The 17527-nt window shown below is 47.6% G+C and overlaps 1 protein-coding gene across 1 annotated transcript in view; it reads left to right on the forward strand.

Annotated features, from left to right (window-relative positions):
- The window catches only part of COL4A2 (collagen, type IV, alpha 2), a 218161-nt gene that overhangs the window by 198504 nt on the left and 2130 nt on the right, over window positions 1-17527 (forward strand). Inside the window, exons 40-45 of the mRNA XM_015414706.1 lie at window positions 476-637; window positions 731-829; window positions 2384-2530; window positions 6517-6633; window positions 11214-11405; window positions 13252-13538. Of these exons, the coding sequence (XP_015270192.1) occupies window positions 476-637; window positions 731-829; window positions 2384-2530; window positions 6517-6633; window positions 11214-11405; window positions 13252-13538 (1004 nt within the window). The remainder of the gene's footprint in view (window positions 1-475; window positions 638-730; window positions 830-2383; window positions 2531-6516; window positions 6634-11213; window positions 11406-13251; window positions 13539-17527) is intronic.

Genomic DNA, 17527 nt, shown 5'->3' on the forward strand with positions numbered 1-17527 from the left:
TAGGGAAAGTTCTCAGAGATTCTGTGGTGTCGAATGCTGAGTTGATTAATGCTGATTAATGCTGTAATGCAAATAACGTCTTTCTTGCTGACTGCTCCATGCCGCTGTCTCCTTTTAAATGTTTCGCAGACTGTAGTGTAGTTGTGATAGACAAGACGCGACTCCGTACTGACCAGCAGTACATTATTATTATTATTATTTAAATAACATTTTTTATTTTGTTAAACAACAATGACCCTCATATTTTTAAACACAGTCAAGAACTTATCTCAATTTTACTAACAGCAGCTAAAGTGGTTATAGCAAGTAGCTGGAAGTCTCCTAACAAGGTATTACTTCCCTCATGGCGTTTGAAAGTTTGGGACTACTGTATCATGGACTCGCAGTACATTATTTGAGGAAAGGCAAGCCTTTGTCGTTGCTGCCAGCTCTGTCATTTGATACAGGTTGTAAAACTATGTGTAAATCATAACAGGCTACCCGGGACCTTCGGGGAGACCCGGAATACCCGCTCCACCGGGATCCAAAGGAGAAGTGGGACAGGTGGGCGTGGCTGGAGCAGACGGTCCGAAAGGATTTAGAGGAGACCCAGGTTCAGATGGAAGACCCGGAATACCAGGATTTCCAGGGCCAAAAGGTAGGGTGGGAAAACCCAGCCCTGAGATCTGCTGGTTCAGGCTGTCTATGCAGATACACGGTAACACGCAACCATCATTGCTTTCTTTTACAGGAAGGAAAGGTGACCAAGGAGTCATGGGATTTGTTGGCTTAGTAGGAAGTACGGGAGACTTTGGCCCCAGGGGACCCAAAGGAGACAGAGGACCGACAGGTAAGTGTATGGTTGTGCTTCGCCAGCTAATTTGTTGTTTAAGGAAACAATCCTTACTCTCTTCACGGACTGCTTCATGACTAGGGTTGTTGACCCCTGGTGATGGTTTCCAGGTCCCCTCAGCTTCCCAGTGGGGGGATTTGGGGGGTGTTCTAGGCGTGGGCAGGGACATGTGACGTCCCCAACATGATGACAGCGTGCAGAAATGACATCACGTTGGGGACATCACATGGCGACACTCTGCATTTCGGGCAAAACTCTATGGGTATTTGGCCTAAAACAATAGAGTTTCTCCCAAAAAGCAGAGCATCGTCACGCGACGTCCCGATATGATGACGTCTCTTCTGCATGACATCATCATGTTGGGAACGTCGCTGCACAACATCCCTGTTTGGGGGTAGGGCTTCCCTCGCCAACTAGCTGGCCGGTGGTGGACAGTAGGCCGAAAAATCGGGGGAACCCCCACCCAGACAGGGGTTCTGGCAACCCTACGCTTGGTTGGGAAATTCCTGGAGATTTTTGGGCGGAGCTTGGAGAGAGAAGGAACCTCAGTGAGGTATAATTCTATGGAAATTCACCCTGCAAAGCCATTCTAGGGGAACTGATCTCTGTCATCTGGAGCTCCATCGTAATTCTAGGAGATCTCCAGGACCCACCTGGAGTTGGCAACTGTATCTGGAACCCTTTTAGAATTCAGAAGCAGAGCCTCATTCAGTCTAGCCATGCTCTTTCTCCCCCCTCCCATTTTATGGATATACTCAGGAAACATGTATCTTTTCATAAGTTCTCTCCTTCTTCCTGGATCAACAGAGGAGTTCAATGTACTGGATCATCTCTAACCCTTATAAGCTATACATTTGAAGTGTGGCTGAAAAAACAAGATGGTGGTGGGACAACCTGACCCCTAAAAGCAGGAGCTGGTACTAGTTTCTGCGTTGCTTCCTGTCCGTGAGAATTCCCTCATGGTACACGTGAAGGCCAAGGGGGATGAAAAGTGGGGAAGACTGCCCGACAAACCACTGGCCTTGATGCTCTCCCCCCTTTGTCACCATCTTGGAAAGGACACAACCTGTGCGGCTGCCATTCACCACTCTAGAGGCCTCTTCTTCCCAGCACCCTGATTGTCCTGAGAGTTTGGCCCTCTGGACACTGTGTGATTGGCCATCTTGAAATCTGCCCAGTTCGTGTTCGTGGCTTCTATATAGGCACACATGGGACAGCGCATGCGCAGGCCTGCCGCAGAGAGGAATTACAAGATTCTAGAGCTTTCTAGTCCGCAGCAGGCCTGCGCGTGCGCTGTCCCATGTGTGCCTGCACAGAAGACAACTTGATGAGCAACAGTTACTGGTAAGTGCAACTGTGTTTTTATTAATGGAAGAATTTAAATACCACACACACACCCCTCCCTAAGAAGCCAAGTCAAGAATGGCAATAATTTGCAGCTAAGAACAATCTTTAGCACCAGGTAGCCGTAAAGAGATGGGTCAATGTAAATTGTACACCTTGTTTCCAAAGTCATTTGCCTTGTTTTACTGATACATTTTTAACTTTTAGGATTCCAGGGACCTCCAGGTTCCCCTGGCCTGGCTCCCGTCCCTCCTAAACTGCATGCTCTGCAGGGGGCAGCAGGCCCTCAGGGGGGCAGAGGGATTAACGGCAGTCCCGGTGAAATGGGTCCACAAGGTCCACCAGGAGATCCAGGTAGGCTTTTTTCCCCCTCCCTGTGAAGGTGGCTGTGACGGATGGGCAAAGGCCCTGCCCCTTTCTGCCACTCACCAACCAGTGTCTGTGCACAGCAGCTAACAGCCAATCAGAGCTCATGAATGGTCGGAGAAGCCAGGCGGGAGGGGAGAGTGTGAGAGAGAGAAATCAGTTTACACTGTCAGCTTAGTTCAGATAGGGTTTGAGCCTCCAGAGGAGTAGGCTGGAAGAAATCCTTCCTCAGGAAGCTTAGAGCCTGGCTTTGAGAGGAGGCAGGCTAATTTCAGTTATTTTTTAAAAAAGGAAGACAGTGTGCTGCCTCAAAGTCTGGTTTTCAAAGGTAGCAGGCTACATTATTGGGAATGATTTTCAGAAGGAGCTCAGACTAAACTGTGAGATTGCAGTTTGGTGTAGTAGCTAGGAGCGTGGACTCACCTGGGGGAACTCTCCTGGGGGAACCGGGTTTGATTCCCCACTCCTCCACTTGCAGCTGCTGGATGACCTTGGGCAAGCTGTAGTTCTGACAAGAGCTGACCTTGAAAGGGCAGTTCTCTTAGAGCTCTCTCAGCCCCGCCTACCTCACAAGGTGTCTGTTGTGGGGAGGAAAAGGGAAAGGAGCTTGTAAGCCGCTTTGGGTAGTGAAGGGCAGGGTATAAATCCAATTTCTTCTTCTTCTTCTTCTTCTAAGGCTGGGGAAAGGCCAAAGATTCACCTCGGAAATCAAAAGCTTGGCTGATCGCTGCTCTCTGCCCTCCCTACCTTGTTAATCTTATAACTGTGGGAGCCCAGCAAATGCTGTGCGTTATTCTTGTATATAGTTTCTGTCCACTTTAATGGGATTAATTATTCCATCCATTAATAGAAGTTAGTTTTTTTCTCCCCCTGTTACCTCAGGCCTTATCTGGAATGACTGCCTTTAGAAGCTTCTTTGAGGCCTATCTGTCAGGGGAGGTTGGGGTAGAGGCCATACTGGCCCTGTCAGCGTATTGGAAGCGCCAATAACAACACAATCCAGAGTTGGCTAGTGCTGAACTATTTACAGTGGTTTATTTACAGCAATATATACATACAGTCCATTAGCACTTGCAGTATCCAATTCACCAGGCAAACCGACAAAGTGCTTCGCATATAATCCAATCCACAAGAGTGATGAAGAACACACAGACTGTACTCAGTATATTCATCTGAGCACCAATCAGAATCGTAGTGACAGTAGTCAGGATGATGCAACTTAAGACCTGGTGACATGTCACATGACACTGTCACCTCAGATCAAGATGATCTGACTACCTGTACCTTGGCTGTCATCTTGCCTGCTATACATCATAGTATCATCATAGCCACACCACGCCTGTTTAAAGGGCATTTAAAACCGAGTCCTTCACATGGTCTTTGTGGCTCCTCCAGCTATTCCTCAGTACCAAAGCCTTTGTCCCAAATAACCAGCTATCAGGGACCTATGACCCCGATATTATAGCAATCACACTGGCTCCCAAGCCCGATTTAAGGTGTTGGTTTGGACCTTCGAAGCCCTACATGGCTTGGAACCTGAATCATCTGGAGGACCGTCTTCTCCTGTGTGTTTCTCCCCAGGGATTAAGATCACAGGTAGAGGCCCTCCGGACTGTTTCATCCATCAAAGAAGCTCATCTGGTGGGGACATGAGAGAGGGCCTTTTTAGTGGCAGCCCCGTGATTGTGGAAACGGCCTCCCCAGGGGGGGTGCCTGGCCCCCTCACCAAGCTGTGCTTTTAAATGTTGGGTTGTATGTTTTATGTATTCTAGTTTGTGTATTTTATCTGTGTTGTAAAGCTGCCCTCTGTAAGGAAGAAAGGTGGGTACTAAATGTTCTAAGTAAATAAATAAATAATATATAGCAGAACTCCAAGGACTGTTTTGTGAAGCATGCATTTGGAAATGCATCCCGTAGAAGCATGCATCTGGAAACATCGTATTATGAATGTGTCACCCGGGCACTTAGGCAAAGGTTCTGGGAATGACACCCTGAGAAGGCAGAAATTTAGTATGTTGCTTTTGGGGTCTTAACTGAAAATGCTCCATGAACCAGCACTTCTTCCATAAAAATATCTTTTCATACATGTGGCCTGCTGCAGAAGGCCTTCTATGCAAGCAAGCAGAATGAAGGAACCAGTCCCTAGAATGCACATGCTTGTGACCTGTCAAGCTTTAGAAAAGTCGCTCTTTCTGTCTAGTGCGTCTGAGCTGAACAGAGGTTTGCGCTTGAGCAGGGCTGCTTCCTTCAGACCCAGTTCTGGCCAAACTGTGCTTCTGCCATAATCTTATTCAGAAAATCAAGGCTTCTGAATCTGTATGTGATCACTGCAGTCGAATTCCACCACCGATGAAGTCCAACTGACTCTTGCCAACTCATTTAATAGCCTAGGGGTGATACTGGATCCAGCTTTACTGCTGGAAAAGCAAGCTTGGAAGATGGCCCCTCTACCTTAATTTGGCTGATCTGGCCATGTGGACCCATGCCATGGTTACCTTGAGGCTAGACTACCGTAACCCACTCTACATGGGCCGGCCCTTGAAGACAACTTGTAAATTCTAGTTAGTACAGAGTCCTGCCGCCCAGGTATTATTGGGTGCCCAGCAGAATCTGCATATTACTCCCATTCCACAGGCACCCAATTGGTTACCAATCAGTTACTGGTCTCAACTCAAGGTTCCAGCTATCACCTGCAAAACCTTAATGGCATTGGACCATGTACCTGCAAGCTCACCTCTCCCGCTATGTGCCACTGTGACAGCTTTGCTTATCTGAGCACAGCCTTCTGAAGGTGCCATCCTGCAAACAGGTAAAATTGGCAACCACCTGTTCCCGCACATTCTCTCTGGTGGCTCCCACATTATGAAACAGTCTGCCTGAAGCTATTGCGAAGTCCCCTCCCCGGCTTCTGTTGTTTTCACAGAATGTGCAAAACAGAATTGTTCAGGGTGGCATTCTTGTAGGGAAAATGACACTGCAGTATAATGGCTCAGCTCCAGGGGTGTCTTTTATTAGGGATGAAGGATTCCTAGATTGATTGTCTTGCCTGCCTTAAAGAGACAGGTTTACACGCATGGGTTTCCCCCCCCCAGTTCTTCAATCCCAGATCCACAGCATCATTTTGTTTTACTAGAAATCTCTGCTGCTAGATTCAAATGTTGTTATATTTTGTAATCCGCTTGCTGATTTATTGATTAGCTTTTATCGTACTGGCAAATCTGCCTTGCGTCCCAGTGAGAAAGGTGGACTATAAAGGAATAGTAATTATAACAGCCAGAAAGGCAAGTGACGCTGTGGACCAAACAGGAAGCTGTTAACTCTCCCCTGAAATCATGGTGAACAGGGCCCAATCCCTCCTCATTCTCCCAAGCACTATTCCATGGTGACCACCTGATTTCTCTATGATTTAGATAAGCAGTTCCAGCATTCAGAAAGGTTCATGATACCCATTTTATCGGTCTTCATCACAGTTTTCATATTTTAGGGTTTAGGGAGAACCAGTTTGGTGTGGTGGTTAGGAGCTAGGGTTTAGGGAGAACCAGCTTGGTGTGGTGGTTTGATTCCCCACTCCTCCACATGCAGCTGCTGGTGTGACCTTGGGTCAGTCACAAGTTCTCTCAGAGCTGTTCTCTCAAGAGCAGTCCTCGAAGGAGCTCTCTCAGCCCCACCTACCTCACAGGATATCTGTTGTGGGGAGGGAAAGGGAAAGGAGATTGTAAAGCTGCTCTGAGACTCCTTCAGGTAGTGAAGGGCAGGGTATAAATCCAATCCTACTCCTACTCTTTCTTCCTCCCAGAGTGGCAAACTGGGTATATTGGTTTTGGTTCTGTTGTTGCTCTTTGATTTCACTGTGGATATTGTTTTGTGGATACCCGAGGTGTCATGTTGTAAGCTGTCTTGACCAGGTCTAAGTGTGATAAATACAACTTAAAACATTGCACAGATTAATGACTATGCTTAACCCTATACTTAAGGTTTTAGAGGATCGCCCGGCAAAGCAGGGGTGCAAGGAAGAGGAGGAATACCAGCCTCTCCGGGCTTTAGAGGTGACCAGGGCCGAATGGGACTGCAGGGTCCTCTGGGATTTGAAGGTAAATGGTGTTCCTTGAATTCTGTTCCCTTTCTTGCTGAAATCCATGCCTCCCAGTGGGACATGAACTGCTCAGGAGGAGGCACTGCTGAGGAAGTCCAATATATTCCCCAGCCATCCTTGATGACAAAGCACCAGCCTTCTCAGTCTTGACTGGTTACCGGGGGAGGGGGCAGTGTTCCCTCTAAGCTGAGTGAGTGTGAGCTGGCTCACAGGTTTTTTAGCCTCCGGCTCACACATTTTCGTCTTAGGAAGGGACGGTTCCAGAGCCAACTGATTTATGCAGGAGCCGAATCGCTCGCTCACGGCTTTAACGCCAGGAGCTCACAAAGTAGGATTTTTGATCTCAAGACTCCGCAGCTTAGAGGGAGCATTGCCTGGGGGTGATGGTTGCTCACCACAGGTGTCCAGGTGAGTGTCTCTTTTTGGTGTAGTGGTTAGTTGCGCAGACTCTAATCTGGGAGAACCGGGTTTGATTCCCCACTCCTCCACTTGCACCTGGCTGGATGACCTTGGGCAAGCCGTACCTCTGATAGGAGCTGTTCTTGAAAAGGAGCAGTCTCTGTGAAGAGCTCTCTCGGCCCCACCTGCCTCACAGGGTGTCTGTTGTGGGGAGGGGAAGGGAAAGGAGTTTGTAAGCCGCTCTGAGACACCTTCGGGTAGTGAAGGGTGGGGTATAAATCCAATCTCTTCTCTTCTTCTAATCTGGGAGAACCGGGTTTGATTCCCCACTCCTCCACTTGCACCTGGCTGGATGACCTTGGGCAAGCCGTAGTTCTGACAAGAGCTGTTCTTGGAAAGGAGCAGTCTCTGTGAAGAGCTCTCTCCGCCCCACCTGCCTCACAGGGTGTCTGTTGTGTGGAGGGGAAGGGAAAGGAGTTTGTAAGCCACTCTGAGACACCTTCGGGTAGTGAAGGGCGGGGTATAAATCCAATCTCCTCCTCTTTAGAAGCCTGTCCCTTTGTGTAATCCATGAAAGGAACACTGAGAATCTACACGGGGAGGGGGGCATGTTATTCACAGAAATTATACTGCTGCCCTGGGAAATTAATATCAGATTATTTAGATTCCCAGGGAGATTTGATTCTTGAAAGCTCATAAAGTAAAGGTACAGGTTCCCTTGCTCGAAAGCCAGTCGAGTCCAACTCTAGGGTTGCGGTGCTCATCTCCGTTTCAAAGCCGAAAAGCCAGCGCTGTCCGAAGACGTTTCCATGGTCATGTGACTGGCATGATTAGACGCCATGAGGCGCACGGAACGCTCATACCCCCCCCCAAAAAAACATCTTGTTGGTCTCTAAGGTGCTGCTGGACACAAACGTAGGTGTTCTGCTGCCCCTCAGTACAGCTACTCTCTGAAAAAGTTGCTTTTTGTGGTTGAAATGGACAAAATGACAAGAAAGCTCAAGAATCAGGAAGCGGAATAATTTTTTGCAGACTGGATAGATCTTAAAGAATATCTGGAGAAATATTGGGATGTGAAGAATAATCTATTTTGCTTTGATAACTATTAAGAGATAGAAGGATGTTTAGAGTTAGTTCAAATGTGTGAGAATAATAGCTTAAAGAAATGTTACCGTATAAGTTTAATTATTGATGTGGGGAGAAGAGAGAAGAAAATAGAAGATTTGGGAGGTGGGAGCACTGCGGGAAGCCGGAAGGGGGAAGAGATGGGGAGAAAAGGATATAAGATGGATGCTAAAATGTTATATTGGTTGACTTGATGTTATATCCAAATAAAAAGTTGTTTTAAAAAAAATACAGCTACTCTCTGAAACGATCAGATCATTATTACTACAAATAAACAGCGAATATATTATCTGTATACTTTACTTTTATTTAGCTCGTTAGACCAGAGTTCTTAAACTTAAGCAGAACTAACATAAAGAATTATAGCATCAGTTAATATTACATAGGAGAATTAGAACAAATCCAGTAAAAACATCAAGGATCGTGAAAATCATAAGGTCATAAAGTCTGAATCATCATAATATTTTAAAAGCCCCATAAAGCTGTAAAAGTATTAGAGACAATTAAGATTCCTAAATATAGTAAGGTCTCGATCACACGGGCCAGATATCGGGGGGGGGGAGCGTGGCTGTTTGCCCCGAAGTAAAGTAACGGGTGGCAGCCCGATCACATGTCCCGTCAAGGTCCCGTGGTTAGGGCGTTAGATGCCGATCACACGGCTATCCTGCAGCGTGGCAAAGAAGCGGCGCAGCGCGATCACACTGGCAATCGCTAGGCACCGCTTCCGTGGCAAACGGGATTTTTTTTCCTCTGAATATAGCAAGCTAGGCACCGCTTCCGTGGCAAATGGGATTTTTTTTCCACTGACATTTGCGCATGCGCATGATTGTGCACATCCTGTGGAGACTTACCAAAAAAAAATCCAGTGTGCGACGGGACATGGATGCCGGATGCCACGGGATTCAATCGGAAACGTGATCAGACACCCGCCTTTGCCCCGCGTTTTCCAGAAACTAGTACATCGTATGTGGTAGTTTTTTACTCCGCATCTTCGGGGAGAAGCCACGGGTTAGCCACAGGTGTACTATGCTTCCCAGATGTTGTGGTGTGATCGTGCACCGAAAAGCCGCCTATCATCCGTGTCTTTAGCGCGGCAACTTCTCCGTACACTAAATACAGTGCATAAGAGTTAGTAAAAGGTTAAAATGGGATAGATCAAGTAGGGTAAACCTTCTGTTAAGATCTTCAGAACTGTGAGTTGATTGTAAGCTAAAATCCTAGTAAGTCATATAATAGAACCATTATTCCTTTGCAGTTAACTTAGGGACATTTCTCCGGCATTTCAGAGAGATTACTATTGCCAGATATTTTGCGACAGAAAAAGTTATTTCAGCGGGCCTTTCACTCTGCCAGTCAGCTGGAAGGCCCTTTAAATCTTGCAGGAGGGGAGAGAGAATGGCAGCTGCCTTCCCTGAAATCGCTGCTTGGAGTTCAGGGAGGGCATGCAGCCGCCCCTCTCCCCTTTCCTGCTGCCCCACAAAATTTCCCCATGCCCCACCAAGCCAAATTTTCTGGCTATGGGGCTGCTCACAGGTACTGAAATGAAGCTATTTTGATAATACAGGCTGTAGTAGCATAGAAGCATGGAAAGGTGCAGGGTTTTTGTTGCTGTTGTTGTTGCACATTGGGGTCAGTGTTCCCTCTAAGCTGAGTTAGTGTGAGCTAGCTCACAGGTTTTTTAGCCTCCAGTTCACACATTTTTGCCTTAGCTCCGGAAGGGATGGCTCCAGAGCAAACTAATTTTATTCAGTAGCCAAATCACTCGCTCACCACTTTTAATGCCAGTAGCTCGCGAAGTAGAATTTTTGCTCACGGGACTCCCCACAGCTTAGAGGGAGCATTGATTGGGGTCCCCAAAGCCTATGGGCGCCTTTGGAGTTCTGGCACAGAGTGGCGGGCGCAACAAAACGGCCGCCGCCGGAGGTGGAACCAGCCACAAAATGCCAGAGAGCCAGGTTATGCCGAACTCTCATAGTGACTCTTCAAAATTTACAGCAGACGCTCTGGTTCACAGGACGCCTTTTAATCTGCACAGCCAATCAAAAGCCCTGCTGGGTACAGGCCCCACCTGGACCTGCCCACTTTCTAAAAACCATTGGAGGGCACCAGGAAACTGGCTGGCAGGCACCGTGGCACCCACGGGCACAATGCTGGGGGCCTCTGTTATACATAGGTAAAGGTAAAGGTTCCCTTGCTCGAAAGCCAGTCGAGTCCGACTCTAGGGTTGAGGTGTTCATCTCCATTTCAAAGCCGAAGAGCCAGCGCTGTCCGAAGACGTTTCCGTGGTCATGTGGCCAGCACGACTAAACACCAAGGTGCACGGAACGCTGTTACATACATACAAATAAATGCTCTATGGCCAAACTTGCTTCACATTAACAGCCGCACAGAATAAACGTCAGATGTTTAAGTGCCGCAAGGCATGAATATCACGCACACGTTTTTGCTGGAAAATATGCAAATTTGCTTTTTATTAACATTAACCTGCCAAAAATAAAAACAAAAGAGGAAAAAAGAAATATTGATAATGATATTTATTTATCCAATGATACTTGTAGGCGGGGGGGGGGAGCTTTGAGAGTGCATTTAAAGCTAAATTTCTTTCTCTGTTCCCCACCACCACCTCAAGCCTACCCAGGGAGGGGAACAATGGCTGGGGAAGGGATGACCGATCGGGGGGGGCACGCCTCCCCTTTGCTTCCCCAGCCACTCTGCCAGGAGCCGCACAATAGGTGTAAAAGAGCCGCATGTGGCTCCCGAGCCGCAGTTTGGCCACCCCTGGCCTAGTGCAACTCTCAAATTTTCTGAAAGTAGTGTCACAAGAGGGGAGGGGGGGAGGAACAGCAGCGGTTGTGGGGCGTGCCTCACATTTGAGGGGGCAGAGCCCCGGAGTGCCCCGCCGTAGCTACAGGCCTGCCTGTGAGTCACCTAATCAATTGTTTGTTCTCCGTTATTCTGCACCAAGTAGGAGGCAGCTTGGCTTTAATTGGGGTCTAAGACTTTCCCCTCCACAGTGCAACCTTTAATGTACTTATCATTTCCTCCTCTCCCCAGGTACACCAGGTGATCCAGGTACTCCTGGGATTCCAGGCATGCCAGGACGCAGCGTTAACATAGGATACCTCCTGGTGAAGCACAGCCAGTCGGATCAAGAGCCCATGTGCCCAGTGGGCATGAACAAGCTGTGGAGCGGCTACAGCTTGTTGTATTTTGAAGGACAAGATAAAGCCCATAATCAGGATCTGGGTACGTACGGGCAAGCGCTTTCCACGCTGCCTTAAAGTACTGCCGTTCTACACAGCCACAATACCTGCGAAATGCAACGTTTCCACATACTGATAATATAGTGCCAGCAAGTCACACAACTGACTCTCGGTGGCCCATCCCTGGGGTGTTCCAGGCAAGAGAGGAGCAGAGGTGGTCGGCCATCGCCTTCCTCTGCGTAGCAACCCTGGTCTTCCTCGGTGGTCTCCCATCCAAGCACTAACCATGTCTGACCCTGCTTGGCTTCTAAGCTCCAATGAGCTCAGGCTAATCTGGGTTATACAGGCTTCCTTCCGCATGCTAGCCCGTATCTTTCAGGCAGCATCTCTGCAGAAATCAAATATCAGATGCAAACCATTCTAAGATGACGAGCATCTTTATCATTTGTGAAGCTGTTCAAAAGAACAACGCCTAACAAGAAAATGAGCTTCGGGGTCGACTCAGTTTCCTCCAGAGCATGCTTTAGACTTCTGCTTGGTTTCGGAAATCTAACTAGGCATTGAGTTTTCAGGATCAGCGTGTACGTATCCTAGTCCAATTGCATGGTTCATCGGATATCTTACACTATATTGACTGCACTGGTTTTTATTCTGCAGTCTACCACAGATCACAGTGAGAAAGGCGGACTATAATTGAATAAATGAATGAATGCATAACGGTTAGATCTCTAGTAAAAACTATACCAGTGGTTCCCAACGTGGTGCCCGTGGGCATCAGGGCCCCTGACAACAACTTTCCTGGTGCCCACCAAGCGTTCTTAGAAAGTGGTTGGTCAGGTGGAGCTCCTGCCCAGCAGAGCTTCTTATTGGCCATTGGATACTTGGTTGACTGTGCAGATTCAAATAGCATTTCAGCGGCTGCTGCCACCAAAGGGTAGATTTTATTCTCTCTCTCTTGCCTCTTTCTCTATGGATTTTTAAAATTTACTTCTTCTCATATGTGTGTGTTTGTGTGTGTGTGTGTGTGTGTGTGTGTGTATATATATATATAAAAAGAGAGAGAGAGAGAGAGAAATAATATAAAAAGCCATTTTAAGGGATACAAAATTAAAAGCGACAAAGGGAACAGTTAGAAGCATAAAACATAATTTGTTAAACACATTTTAAGGACATTGCATAATGTAAGAATATAAAACATGAAAAGGTATCGTAACAAATCAAAATATGGTAAGATAATCAATACTTCAGCATAATGTATTTCCGTGTATACTCCCATTATTTCCTATCTATAGGGCTATGCAGGAAAGCATATAAGCAAGAAACATTAAAAAAGAGAAGAGTTTTTAAAAACACATTTTTCTTACCTTAATACAAGGTTTATACTATCATATAATAACTAGTAAATGCGTAACTATAAAAGATAATGCATGTAACCACGAGAATGTGATTGTATGCGATGCTCCCTCTAAGCTGTGGAGTCCTGTGAGCAAAAATTCCACTTTGTGAGCTCCTGGCGTTAAAGTTGGGAGCGAGCGATTTGGCCACTGTGTGAATCAGTTTGCTCTGGAGCCATCCCTTCCTGAGCTAAGACGAAAATGAGTGAGACAGAGGCTAAATAATTGTGAGCTAGCTCACACTAACTCATCTTAGAGGGAACACTGAGTATACAATTTAAGTATTACATTTCTTTGTAACTATTTTTTTAAATTACTTCTGTTGTTCTTTGCCCTTGGACATTCGCTTAAGTGCCTCCGCCTCCTGGGGCGGCCATTTTGTGGTTGGGCCCACCACCATGGGACGGAATTTCAAAAGCAGCCCATTGGCTCAAGGGGGGTTGGGGAATCTCTGAATTACACGCACCAACCAAGGCATGCATTTCGTTTCCCCAGGCCTAGCTGGGTCGTGCTTGGCTCGGTTCAGCCCGATGCCTTTCCTTTACTGCAACCCCGGAGACATCTGCTACTACGCCAGCCGCAATGACAAATCCTACTGGCTCTCCACGACGGCCCCTCTTCCCATGATGCCTGTGGTGGAAGAAGAGATCCAGCCTTACATCAGCCGCTGTTCCGTCTGCGAGGCCCCAGCCGTCGCCATCGCTATCCACAGCCAAGACGTGTCTATCCCGCACTGCCCAGAGGGATGGCGCAGCTTATGGATCGGCTATTCGTTCCTCATGGTATTTGCTTCTCCTGCGGTGTTGCTGATTGTGACACACACAAAAAGATTTTTAGACAAGACGTTGTGCAGTATCTTCTAGAAAATATTTCGGTCTCCTTGCCGGTCAGTTGGGCAATGGAAGTGGGCTGAGTTGGGACATTCTAGGAGGAAATAAATTTAAGGGGGGGGGGAATTAATTGTTTTAAAAGTTTGAGATTCACATACATACTGGGAGAGAAAGAAATAAAGGACACAGCATCTCAGACTTGTTTCATAAGACAGCAGTGACAATATAGAATTAGTAACACTGTAAAATGAGTTCCCTCAGTAGGGGGGGGGAGCAAATGGGAACACTTCCTCATCTCCTATTTTGGAAATAATATGACAAATCTATTGTCTGTCTGTATTCATGGCTAACCCCCCCCCCCTCCAGCTTCTCGCTTTTCCTACAGGAAGAGGCAAGTGTTTCTTAAGAACCACAAATCTAGATACAGAGCCTAGGTAATTCCATTAGGCCAGGCCGTTGTTATATATTTCTATTCTTCTGTACCTTTATATGCCCTGGGCCGTTTCGGCTTTTACTTAATCATTACAAGTTCACGCAACCCTCCTTAGATTCCAGTTCTTCACGTTTTTCTTCAGGTGGACAATGATAGATCCGATGTGTCTTGCTGAGTTCTTCCCGACATATTGCAGAAAACCTCTCCAACATCTCCCTGAGCTTCTCGCTTCATGCTTTCTTCCCAGCCTCCGATTTGCTCGCACACTCCATTATGCTAGAGCTTCCAGAAATTTAAAATACTCTGCTTGAAAGAAATGACCCCAAAAAATCCCCAAAACCAGCCTAAGGAGAGATTAGAAGCAGTCTCCAGACGTCGTAGGCTGCTGAAGACAGTGGGACCCCCAGACTACATAAACCGCAAATGGGGCCAAGCCCAACAAGCTGAAGTACCCTGTTTGGGAGGGTGAGGGGGGCACAGATACAAGAAGAGGAGGAGGTTGGATTTATACCCTGCCCTTCACTACCCAAAGGAGTCTCAGAGCAGCTTACGATCTCCTTCCTCTCCCCACAACAGACAGACACCCTGTGAGGTAGGTGGGGCTGAGAGAGCTCTTGACAGAACTGCTCCTGAGAGAACAGCTCTGAAAGAACTTGTGACTGACCCAAAGTCACACCAGCAGCTGCAAGTGGAGGCGTGGGGAATCAAACCCGGTTCTCCCAGATTAGAGTCTGTGCACTTAACCACGACACCGAACTGGCTCTCAGGAGATGTGTGCTCTGAGTATTGAACAAGTATTCTAGGATACCAAATTGGCAACTGGGTCCATATTCTGAAACCCTCATTTGGTAATCTACAAATTATTGCAGTACAACCACAAACGATAGAAATATTGTCATTTCTACTCTTTGGTTTAGATACCTTTTTGTGGACGAGGTCCGTCTGGTTATTTATGCTGGCTTTCTGTTTGATTGAGCTTCCCTGGAGCTTCCTTGTTAAATTCTCTTTCGTATTTTGTGTCATTCTGTCAAATTAATTCTGGTCAAGTAATTTAAAGCGATGGAGGGCGATTGCCCTGTTCCTCAGGGAGATTGACAGCCACAGTGGGGCAGAAATAAACTATCACAATCTAGGGTGCTTTATAAGGCCTGTTGCGCACTCAAAAACGTAAAACCAGCCTGCCTTTCTCATGGTGGAACAACTGCCCACAGAGTTCCATCTGGTCCCTGCCCTGCTGTACAATCTCTACGTAAAGCCCTCAGGAGAAATCATTCACGGTTTTGGAATAGGGTATCATCGATATGCTGACGACACCCCACTCTATATTTGTTTATTAAAATAGCCTGGCGGTATGGTGAAGACTCTGAACCAATGTCTGATGGCAAACAAACAAAGGGTAAACAAGCCGAAACCGAATCCTTACGAGGCAGAGGCAATATTGGTTGGAGAGGCCGAGGCCCTGAAGGACAATGTTGCTCCCCACTTTTGGTGGGATCCCGTTGACTCTCACTGTCCCGATTAAAAGCCGAAAGATCCAGTCTTATTGCTGGAGAAGAAAACTGATGCAGTTGCAAAAATGCATTCTGTCAGCTCAGTTTAGCTCAGATGATGGGCCCCTACCTTGACTCCGCTTACCTGGCCGTACAGATCCATGCTATGGTTACCTCAAGGCAGGACTCTTTTTGTAGCAGGAGCTCCTTTGCATATTAGGCGACACACCCCTAATGTAGCCAATCCTCCAAGAGCTTACAGAGCTCTTCTTACAGGGGCTACTGTGAGCACTTGGAGGATTGGCTACATTAGGGGTGTGTCACCTAATATGCAAAGGAGCTCCTGCTACAAAAAGAGCCCTGCCTCAAGGCTAGACTACTGTAATGCACTCTACATAGGTCTGCCCTTAAGAACATCTTGGTCACTCCTACAGAATGCTGCGGCCTGGCTACTACAGAGCACCAAGCGGAATCTGCATATTACTCCCTTTCGGCAGACACACCCTTGTTTACCAGTCAGTTTTGTTGGTTTTTTGACAATCAAGCTGCAACTGACTTATGGCAACCCCACAGGGTTTCCAAGGCGAGAGACGTCCAGAGGTGTTTTGCCATTGCCTGCCTCTGCATAGCAACCCAGGACTTCCCTGGCGGTCTCCCATCCAAGTGCTAACCTGGGCTGGCCCAAGATCCGACCAGGCTATCCTGGGCTATCCAGGTTTCAGTTCTAAATGTTAGCTATCACCTGTAAAGTCCTTAGAGGCACTGGACCACGTACCTGCAGGACTGGCTCTCCGGCTTTGCCCTGCAGCAACAACTCTGCTCATCTGAGGTCCCTGCCACACGGCAGGGAAAAGGATGCTCGAACTGGGGCTAATGGGAGCCACCGCAAAGTTGAGACGGCGTGGCGGGATCTCACGGATCCCCCGAGCCGCGGCGCCGTCGCTCCCCGGCACGATCAGATGCCGGGGAGAAAGTGACGGTGGAGAGGGGAGCCTGGCGAACTGCGCATGCTCACACATGCGCAGTTCGGCCAGGAGCCAGGGATGCACTGGCGCAAGGACACGCCGGCGATCCCACGGTCAGCGTTGCTGCGGCCCTTCGAAAAGAACCACCTCGGTAGGTGGTTCTTTTTTGGTGCGGAGCAGCGCTGGAAGGCCCGGATCAGGGACGGAGACGGTACGCTTCCCAGATGTTGCGGTGGGATCGCGCCCGTTTGCTCCGCCCCCGTTCTGTCCCGCTCCCGGCCCAAAAGGCCTCGTATGGACAGGACCTGAGCAAAGCTGTCTGAAGACGTCACCCTGCAGACAAATAAGACCGGCAGTTGCACATTTGCCCGCATTCTCTGTGGTGGCTCCAACGCTGTAGAACGGCTCCACCTAGGTCTATTAGGAAGACCCCCCTCTACTTCTGTCGTCTTGCGAAATGCGCAAAACAGAATTGTTCAGGAAACATTCCTGCAGAAGGAGCAAAGCTGAGGTATAATGGACTAGCTCAGAAGATGGTTTTATTGGGGATGTTTCAGCATGGGAAAATGGCTTGGGAAGGGAAGGCAGGAGCCATTCCTCCCCCCTGTGGCATCATTCTGAGCCAATTTGGGCTCTCCTTTATTAGGGATCTGTCCCACACTGAATGTCTTGCTGCCTTATATGTTTGCATGCGTTATCTGGTCCCCGTGCCCCCACCCCACCCCACCCCGCAGTCTGCAATCCCGGCCCCAATGCACTCTTTTGTCTTATTAGGAATCTTTGCCGTTACATTCAGATGTTCTCCTATCTTGTAATCTCTCACTGATTGCCCGATGTTGTCATATTTTGTAATCTGCTTAATGGTAGGCTAAATGTTTGTATCATAGTGCTAATCTGCTTGGGGTCCCAGTGAGAAAACTATAAATGAAAACAACAGCAATAATACCCCGCCTCCAAAGGAATAATATCATATGAGTTATGCACGGAATAGGTTAACCTAATGAAATTTTAATTTTGGATTATTGCCGTTTGCTTCCAAGAAGAAACCAGGCT

Source organism: Gekko japonicus, unplaced genomic scaffold, assembly GCF_001447785.1.
Source record: "Gekko japonicus isolate JY-2015 unplaced genomic scaffold, Gekko_japonicus_V1.1 scaffold1311, whole genome shotgun sequence".
NCBI classification, from domain to species: Eukaryota; Metazoa; Chordata; class Lepidosauria; order Squamata; family Gekkonidae; genus Gekko; species Gekko japonicus.